Source organism: Anopheles bellator, chromosome 2, assembly GCF_943735745.2.
Source record: "Anopheles bellator chromosome 2, idAnoBellAS_SP24_06.2, whole genome shotgun sequence".
Classification (NCBI taxonomy): domain Eukaryota; kingdom Metazoa; phylum Arthropoda; class Insecta; order Diptera; family Culicidae; genus Anopheles; species Anopheles bellator.
Window position 1 is genome coordinate 58,918,385 of NC_071286.1, and position 10,054 is coordinate 58,928,438.

The window sequence follows — 10,054 nt, forward strand, 5'->3', positions numbered from 1 at the left end:
AAAAGCATAAACAAAGGTTCGAAAATATTTTACTGTGTTATAAAAAACCATGTCTTTCACAATATTTTTGTAGGTGAAAAATAACCTCAATGTAACTGCCTGTTAATCATGTCAAATTACAAAAAAAATAATCATAATAGAGCTGTGGTTTATTCGTTTTACTACTCATATTTATGTTTTGTATTTTCAACTCATTTTGCAGTCGACTCTCGTTCTTTGCATTTGACCAACGGTTCTAAAAACAAAAACATGGTGGCCATTCAAAGTTTGATACATTTCACCACCTGGGCCAGTCGTTTGTTGCCACTTTTGACAGCACCGCCGTTTTGACAACTCGCGCTCGCAATCGAAACTTCAGTCGTCGCTGATGCTGTCTCGCTCCGTCCCACGGGCCAGCATGGGCCGATGAAGGGTTGAGCAGGTTCGCCGCTCGCCTGACTTGCTGCGCTGCTGTGTTGTGCGGAACGAGCTCCGTCGTCGTCGTCGTTCTGTAGGTAAAGAACCTTTCCGAAGTGGAGCGAAGTGGAGGGCAGCAAAAAAAACAGCAGGCCTACACAAAATACAAAAGACAACAGAGACACACAGGGTTAAAACAAGTTTCGCTGTGAGCCGCAATTTCGCGACCGCGACATGCAAACTACTGCTGCTGCGGCCCACCCGACCCGGACGGCGGCGCCATTCGAAAGCAAGTCCGATGGGAGTGTAAATAGTTGCGTAAAAATGCACGTCGAAGGTGAAACAACGGCTCGAGAACGCCAGTGTGTGTGCGGTGAAAACCTCTAAAACTCCGAATCGCGACTCCCGGAATGCCCCGTGCCAGCCAGTGGTCAACGCAGCGTACGGCCGGCACCGCAGAGGGCACAATCCGCAGTCAAAACGGCGACGTTTGATCGAAAAACATTCTCTCTCCATTAAAGACAGCATCCCCGGCAGTGAAAAATCTTCTCCGTGGCAGACGTCGTCATCGCCGCAGTGCGCTCCGTGGTCGGCAGTACCGTGATGCAAGGCGTCCGGGGGGGGCTATGAGAAGATATTGTGCTGTTGCTTGGCCAACCCCAGTTCCCGGTGGGGACCATCCATATCGTTGATCGGCTTCCCAAAGGCCTGCCGACCCCGCAGCAACCGGGGGACGACCGCCGTGTTGTACACTGAACGTTCGCATAGTTGGCGTTGAAATCTGCGCTGGGAAACGGCCAAAAAAACAACAACCGTGGTCTCGCGGAGTCGATTGCGTAGCCTCCGTGAATGTCGGGCGCTTTTGGTGCCTTTATTTGGAAGTGAGTAATTTGTCTTAGAACCGTATGCGCGCCGTTGAATTGCTATGGGTGTCCGGAGACGGAGCACCACTGGACACGCAGGCTGCTTCAGCGATCGGCTCCCTCCACGACAGATCCGTTTCGATACCACGACGCGTTCGGTTCTATTTCCGGTGATATTCACCCGCGACTCATTAGAGTTCGCAGTGGTCATTCGATCGGGGGCTAGTTTTTGAAGACCATCGCGAATCCGCGATGGCGGTTACGTAATTTAAAAACACACTAAGAAACTTTGCTAAAATTGGATTTAGAGAAGTCCACCGATCGAAGTCGACCTTGGTGGAAACGGCAACTTGCAGCAGGGCACGCCAATCGGTCAATTAGTGCAGTTCATTTTTTGTTTTGCCACGAGAACGTCACACTTAATTGGTCACACACCAGTCGGTTTCGGTTGGGGCCGCGGGCATGGTATCACTAGCATTTCAGCGTTAACGTAAATTGCATTACACAGCCGATGCCGTTGTTCGGGGGCCCTGTTTATCATTTCTTCTGTTTCTTCTTCTTTCCGCCGTACTTGCGTGCAGCTTTCCCGTAGCGCGCCATTTCCGAGCATACCGTCCTTGCGGCGGTTCACAATCAACGAGGAACGGAGAAGGACCAAAGCGGGGAAAAATACCCCCAGGCGGGGTGGAAGGTATTGAAGCCGATTGAACCGCCAGGTGAAGAGTAGCGCGACACCCAAGGAGGGACAAAGTGCGCGAGAATATTTACAAACATTTTGCCAGCTTCACGTTCATCGGGTGCAAACCGCGCAACTCGTTGCTTTCTGTGCAGTAATAAGCGTCAGTGTGAATGGTGGCACAGTGCAAGGTGGAAGTGGTTTGTCGTGAGGAGTAGCAGGATCAGCAGGTGCCCGAGGAAATAGTGAATGTGTACCGCACGGTCTCTGATCTAGCGGAAGTGTGACCGCTTACGAACGCACCAACCAAAATTGAGTGCAAGCAGTTGTTGTACTCGTTGTTACAGCTTTACGACGCTTTGTTCCTCTTTCCTGTCACCACGATCCTGCCTGGCAGGGCAGGCCCATAACGGCCAGGATGGCTTTCAACGAGGTGAGTATCGCCCTTTTCTACCTGCCCTAATAGTCTCCACTCTGTGTACCTATTTTAGCACGGCAAGACAAATCCCCAGTGGTTTGCGAACGAAGGGTACGCCCGGTAAATGGATTACACTGCAGATGAGAGGAGCCTGCAGAGGAGCGTTTGTCGCACATGACCTTGACCGGGCTGTACGCGGATGCAGATGAACTGCGGGGTTTAGTCAGCAGCAAGTGGCACTACATATCGCTGCAGAGAGAGAGACGAATAATTTACAGCAATTGCTGGCAGAGTGAAACTTACCTGTCGACAGCCCTTTCGAGCCAGGCTGGGGGTCTCTTGGGCGGGCCGAAAATGCATTATCCCTTCGCCAAACAGGTGAATGTCATTAGACGGTCTGTTTTAGCCATTCATTGGCTTCCGAGCGACTTTCGTCATGGTTCGCGACAGGCATGGATTCAGCGCGCCATCATCGACGACGAGCCGAGGCCCTATGGAAAAGGCCATTTGCTAAAATTAGCGATACTTTTTATAGTCCACTGAACAGCTGCTAATTTAATAGCCTTTAGCGCAACATCGCGCGTGCGATCTCACAACGCGACCGTCGAGTTACGCGAAATGTGGCAAATAACCTTACCGACGGTACCCTGGACCCCACGGTGGTTTCTAATGGTTTCAATGTGGAGCCGTGTGATGTGCCGAATGCACAATGCTCAGCAAACTACACGAATTGCTTTTTGAATCCTCTCAAACATTCTCCAAAAAGACACTGGCCAGGCTACGCACACCTAAATATCAACCACGTGCATCAACGCGGTGTGCCGACCGTAGATTAGAATACAGTGGCGATTCCGGAAATACATTCCCCACATGCTCGCCCCACGTCAGACAGCGGTTGGTCGGCCAGGTTATCAATAAACCGTATGACTCAAGCTTTTCGCAGATTACGGCCAAAATTAAAATCCCTCCCGCAACTGCAAGTCACAGAGCGTCGGTAAACATTGTCAGGGTGGTATGCTCAAAGCTGGCTATCTCAACGCGCACAAACCGCCCAACCGATGGCCGATAAGCAATGGATGATGATATCATGCTCGGTGGCTGGTAGATGGCCCGATTTTGCTCGCTCCCTGTACGGGCGTTTGCTTATCTTTTCAATTCTCGAAGCTAAGCCCGATGAGTGGTCGAACTGTGCGGCACCACCACCGGGACGTCGGATGGAATTTGAACAATATTTCAGGTTGAAAGTTGTTGAGAGCAGCGTGGATTCGAGCCGTCGATTGAAATGTGAGTTCCCAGTGGGTGTACTTTCGCAGTCTATCGCCCACTGCGTCTCGCTGTTCAGCAAGAAGTGGAACGGATAGAGCGGCTCCACATTCGGTCGGCCTTTGGCGGTTCCCTCGCTACCGGTGCAGAATGAAACTAAAAGTAAAGACCTTTTCATATGGCTACCACTAGTACGCGAGCGATTGCACCATTGTACGCCACAAAATGTGCACTACACAATGCACTTCCAATGCAGCTCTTTCCAATTGGTACGCTGCCACGATCGCGTGTGGATGCGATCGTCGGCTGTAGGCGTTTCACCGCTGGGCGCGCCGGCACAGGGAAACAGGCCCGGCCGGCCATTTTCTTTTTACACAATTATGAGCAGTCACGATAATGATAATGAGCTTCCCGGTTTTTCTTCGCGCACGTAAAAATGGGATCCTCCTGCGGCTGTCTGAAAGCCAACACCACGCGTATCCGCCACAGACGATCGGAAAACATCGTTCAAGGTAGGGGCCGCGGGAAATTCATTCAGCTCACTGCCTAGCGATGTGCGTGAACGTTCGTGAACGCTACCAGCGTGCGGCAAGGTGCTGCCAAGTCCACGTTAAACGTGCGTTTTGAAATAGTTTTGCCACCGATGGGCTCTCCCTTTCAACTGCATTTGTGCAGACATAGCATAAACCGTTGACAATAAGGCATTTTATACAAATGTTTCACTAAACATTACTAAAAAAATGTAAACCCATAATCCATCCTAAGTGACGGATATATTTTAGTGTCAAAGTTTAGTAATTATTTCAGTTGATTCCTTCAATTGATTCATTAGTTGAAATCGAACCCAAAATGCGAATCTAGGTCTCACTCGATCCATTGGTTACCGATCGATTGGTACTGAGCCGAAGCGCCCTTCAGCATGGCCTACCGCTCATGGCGCACTAGGCATTTTCGAGGCACTTCTCCTCCCTGGAGCATAGGTAAACATTTAATCAATGGGGCTGTCTGTATCACGTAATGCCCCTGCGAGGCCGTGGATTAAAGATCGCTTCAAGTGCCCGCAATCTTGTGCGAACCCCGTGGGGCCATTCTAGCAGCAGCTGCCCGCTACCCGCTTTATGCCTCTTATATTTCATTGTTTTTGTCCCTCCTCATTGACCAAAATATGCTGCCCTAGATGGAGTTGGTGCTGAAGATGGACTACACTGCGGTTCGCCATTTCGGGGCGTACGAAGATTGATCGATTTTTCTTTTCGTTGTTAGAAATGATCAAGTGCTCCCCCTTGTCTTGCAGAAGAGGGGAACGATTACGCATGTTCGCCGAAAGATGGGCCACCGTTGCGTGTACGCGATCGAAACCAGAAAAATACTTATAAATGTCAAGTTTCCACGCCACACGGCGAAGTGCGTCCGTAATGTACGGCGCTTTTATCGATTTTGTTTTCAAATTGACCTTATTTCGGGGTGTTTGCGAAATGGTTTTGTTTTACGAAGTTCTCAATGGGAACATTCAGATACTTAAGACATTGTCGGCGATTTTGGTTTCCCTTACATTTGAATATAACACCAACTTGATATGTTTATTAATTGCACCTGAATATTGCAACGTTCCCATGTCGCCGAATACGACAGTTCGTTGAACACTCGTTGGTTGTGAGAACACATGGAGGAATGTTGCTCACCTGAACTCGCTGTACTACATGGTTTAGTAACTTAAGTAACTAGGCGGAAGACCAAACAAGTGACGAAAATTAGTCCCTCTGGTTTTATGATATTGTTTCGAATTGGATCCCTCATTAATGTGAATCTCAATTTTGAAATTTCGTGTTATGCTTGTATGAGTTCGCCTTTTAAGGAAGTCCAACAGAGTGCCATGTTGCCAATAAACCTCACTAGTTTCGACAGAATGAGGCACACCACTTGTCAACCTATGTAGTCCACCGTACGGCCGATCTAGAGATCAAGTATCGCTTCGGGCGACGCGTGCACTTCGTGAAGGGAAGATCTTCCCGTTCCAGTTGCCCCAGCCCGTTGACTTACTTCGCGACCGAGGTCGGAACGCTCTGGCCATTGGTGGGTCCAGCCGCCGGCCTATGTGTGCCATTTGACATTGAATTCCCGGCTCACCGGCCCAGCATCTCCGGCTGCTGGCCGAAGATCATCCTCCTGTGGCCGGCTGACCAGGGTGTCGAAGACGACGACAGTGAGCGGGAGCTAATTTCTCCCGCTTCCCACAGGGAATTCGACCTGCCGTTCCCCTTTCGCCGGCCACTCTGCGGCCCCCCGGGCGTACCACTTCGCCCGTCGCCCTCAATCTCCGGAGCCACTCGGAGCTGCTGCCGGTGTGTTTGCGGCTTGCGCCGGCTCACGGGTTGCCGATCCGTTCAGTGTCTTTCTTCGATCGGACGCACGCGGTTGTGTGTGGCTTTCTCACCGTTCGTCGCCCGCTGGCGGCCAGCAACAATCGTGCGTTGGGTCGTTGTTTTGGCCGTGTGGTGTTCGTGAGCAGCCCCCCGGGGAGGGCAGCTTTGCAATCCCGATTTGGTGTTGGGGTGGTTTATTAATTCGTTTGTCCTCGGATGGAGCGTGAGTGAAGTGATCTTTTCCTGCCTGCCTGTTATTCTAATTCGGTTGTTCGGTGATTTCGCTCAAATGGTCTTTGGGGTGAATGGTGTAAAGTGTGCTGTCCAACCGTTGTGAGTCACACGCCCGGATCGTGCGATTTTAGCCATCCGATGGTCGTTCGCACATTTGAAACAACAGTCCATATCTAGTGCCACGGTGATAGTTTGCGGTGCACAGTACGCGCCCTTCTCGCAACCGTTCGATACCCTTTCGGCCAGGGGTGGGTCTTTGGGCGATGGTTTACTCACGCCGTGACAGCGCCACTGCCTCGTCCTACGGTGCCGATATGACGTCACGCACGCTGACGGTCGTCGATGAGACGATTGTCCACGATTGGCAGATAAGCAGCTGCTACGGCGGCGACGAGCCGCCACAGCAGCAGCACCCTCATCCGGCCAATCGCACCATCCGGCCGACCTCGGCCTGGTCCGCGGTGGAGAGTGGCAGCGAGTCGGCCACGGAAGAGTTCACCGTTAATCAGCACCACCACCACCACCACCAGCAGCACCATCAACAGCAACAGGAAAAACAGGTATCGGGAGTGCCTCTTTTACTTGATCATCATCTTCCCCGCCGGGGCGGTTCGTCTTTTTGCGATGGCACAGTTTGGCCACAGCTTTTCTCCCCCGGGTTGCTTGCTTCGGCATGTTTGCCCGGTTCTAATGGCAGCGGTTCGGGTGAGCTTGGCCCAAATATGAGGCCCAAACGATAAGAAAACTCGATCATTCGCGGACCTCTCTCTGGACCAAAGGAGTGTGCCGTTGGAGAAGCCCGTGTATTCTAGTTCAATTTTTAATCGCCCCTCGCACGATATCGATGCGCGAGTCTGGCAGGTTGAAAGTGGTTTTTGCGATTTAAATACTTTTCGCGCTTTCGCGGAAGACTCGGCCAGGAGTACGAAAATGGAGCACCGCTGAACCCAGATTCCTGTGCGCTCTGATAGGTTAAACGAGTTTTTGGGATTAATAATAAAGAAGCAGGACACGTTAGGAAGTAGAACTTTAGAACAGCACATATCAATAAAAGTAGGTTTAGTAAGCATTCGGAATGGTTTAAACATTACAACAAACGGGGAAGTTGTGGTACCCAAAGCAGCTCATTCAGTGGCTTACTTGAGCCATCTGTTTTCGTTGGAACTCAGCTAAACGGTGCTTGTGTTTTCGTTTGCTTTTTCCTTATTTTTTGGACCTGCCAAGCCAACCTGAAGTTGGGCGTGCTGACATACCAACATAACGTCGTTGAGGTGTGCACATTCCACAATTCATTCTCTTGCCGCGCCGGGGCCTTTGGAGGGCCTGGCAACTCACCGCAGCCGACTTATTTCAAGTTAGCATCGTTTAAGGCGTTTGTTGTAGAAGTTCTCCAGCATGAGCTCTGGCTCTGGCCGGCAGGGAACAGTAGAGAATACGGGACTAATGAATCGTGAAGTAGCCGCCACAGAATTGTGGAACACACTGCGAGCGGCCACGGCCAACTGTCGAGTGGAGGGCAATCCCCGAGGCGTTGGGCACGGCCCGGCCGGAGGCATTCTTCGGATAGAATGTGAGTGGCAGACTTCAGCGGCCACTTTGGGAATGAGGAAATTTCGGTTAAAACCCTTGCTGGTGTGGTAGTTGTAGAAAGTTTCCTTCTGCTGCGGAAATGAAATTTCCAACAAATCTTTCGATGCGAGACTTCCGAAATGTAGGTCCGCGGCTTTCGGAACCCCGTGGCGACAAGATCATTGAACACTTATTCGGTGGTCGATTAGTTCCTCCGTTCGGTCCGTTACTCGAAAGTACTTTCTCTCCCGGCTGACGGAATGTCACACTTTGTTCCGCGTGGATAAAAGTTGCTTTTAATGGATTTTTTTAAGTTTTGTTGCAAAACGAAAACACAAAAACACTAGAAACATTACGCGCTGTCGTCAGGCACTCGTTTGATGCTGTCTCTGTCCACAGACGTATAGAACCTTTAACTTTTCGTATTTTTTATTATTTTTCGGGGGTGTGTCTTGGGATCGGAAACTAATTTACTTGACTAGACGGCAAGAAGCACAATCTTCCCCTGTCCGGTGTGGTAGCAATGTGATCCATCAATTCGTTGTTGGCCTTTTTCTCTCTCTCAACTATGTTGGGTACGCACCACCAGCTTTCCGTATCGTGGTCGAGCGGCAAGCCAGTCGGCGAGTCGGCGGTGACTAAATCATTAAACTTTGAGGGCGGATCTCACTTGACGGGGCTGGTGTTGGCAGTTTTTTGGGAGTGAAACTCGGTCTTAGATTTTGTGTTTTTCTCCGTTGCCCCGCGTCAGACTTACTGCCAACCACGCTGGCATTACACCGGCACTTCCCCTGGCTGGTTACACGGGCACACCGGACCAGGCACGGAAAAGAGTTTAACGACCCAAATGTTGGAAGATTATTTCCTCTTCATTAACGGCTTTCTTTCCTAGTCGAAGCTAATGTTGCATAGGCGTAAGTTTCGAGCTTGGTGGAAGCATGTTACACAGCCAATCTCGGGCCAGCATAAGTCCAGCATGGACCCCTGAAGCATGATGGATTGTGAAACCTATTTTTCAAGAAACAAATCAAACTGTTTTTGTTTGCAGATACCGAAACGTTGCGTGATCGGTTTTTTGGTATGCATGGTAGCTAACGAAGAGCTAATTTAAATGTTATTCAAAAAGTATTGATCCCCTACAGAATTGAATCTTTGCAACCAGAGTGTATCGAATTGTTTTATTTCAATTTGAACTCGACCAAACACTTTCGTAGCTCAAATTTGTTGCGCAAATATTTGCCGAAATCATTTCCGCACCCCAGCAGAACTTAGCGCACTTCGCACACGCTCTCTGGCACGACGATGTAGGAAATCGAAACGGTAATCACTTTATGACGGAGAAGCTGGGTGAAAGTTTCTTCCGCACATCCGTGTCTATCCCTTTTTGAGATACAATTTAACGTCCTGGTACAGGACCCAAATTGGGCGACGGCACGCGAGCGCGCGGATGTGTATAATGTGTAATTGAAACGAACATTTTCACCGTTTTCGTAACCATTCTCGTAGTGCCGTATTCGGGATGTCATTCGAAAGCTCTCAGCATCATCCCAACCACCATCCGCCTGCGCGATCATCATCAGTGTTGGTGAATCGATGAAAAGTAATTAAATTTTCACGTCCGCCCTTTGGCGCACTTCCTTTTTGTCACGCTGGGAGTCACGCTGGGAGCTGGGAGATCGATTTTCGGGGCGATTACCAACGACGGCGTCTGGTCGGATATGGGCTGAAAATGGGCTAAAAAGGGGCCCCTTAAAAAGGACATCGGAAAATCTGCAGCAAGTTTTCGGGCGAAAGTTGCCAAACGATTGTGTTTCCACAGCGTGCAAAATCTTGTCCTGGAACTTTTACAATGTTGTTAAGGTAGCTGCAGAACTTTGGTAGAGCAGAAGCTGTAGAACTATTGCGATCCTTGCTCTTGAGTGTTAGACCAATGGGGGTCAGTGATTGGAAAGTAGGGATTTGCTGACTTTTTCTCATCCCGGACGCATAAGAAGGCATTTGGCATGTGAAATAATTTAAAACAGTTGCCAACTGGAGCCGAATGCTGCATTCGCCGGGCAGCAGCACATTCTCATTATCTTCAAATGTGTACTTCATTACGAAGCAAAATGCTGCTCCGTATCGTAGTTCGTCCGAAAATGGTAAAACCCTATGCTACGGCGGAAGCTTTCTTGTTTGTGATGGCGGACATCCAAAAAGCGTCAGGCATGGGAAATGACACTTGTAGTACTGGCTCGGCTGCTGCTGCTGGCTTTTGGGGTTTTGGATTTCG

At 50.0% G+C, this 10,054-nt stretch overlaps 1 protein-coding gene across 1 annotated transcript in view; it reads left to right on the top strand.

Moving 5' to 3' along the window:
* The first annotated feature begins 1,854 nt into the window (after positions 1 to 1,854).
* The window catches only part of LOC131211442 (serine/threonine-protein kinase 24), a 46,514-nt gene continuing 38,314 nt past the window's right edge, over positions 1,855 to 10,054 (top strand). The window contains exon 1 of the mRNA XM_058204904.1: positions 1,855 to 2,368. Within this exon, the coding sequence (XP_058060887.1) occupies positions 2,354 to 2,368 (15 nt within the window). The 5' untranslated portion in view covers positions 1,855 to 2,353. The remainder of the gene's footprint in view (positions 2,369 to 10,054) is intronic.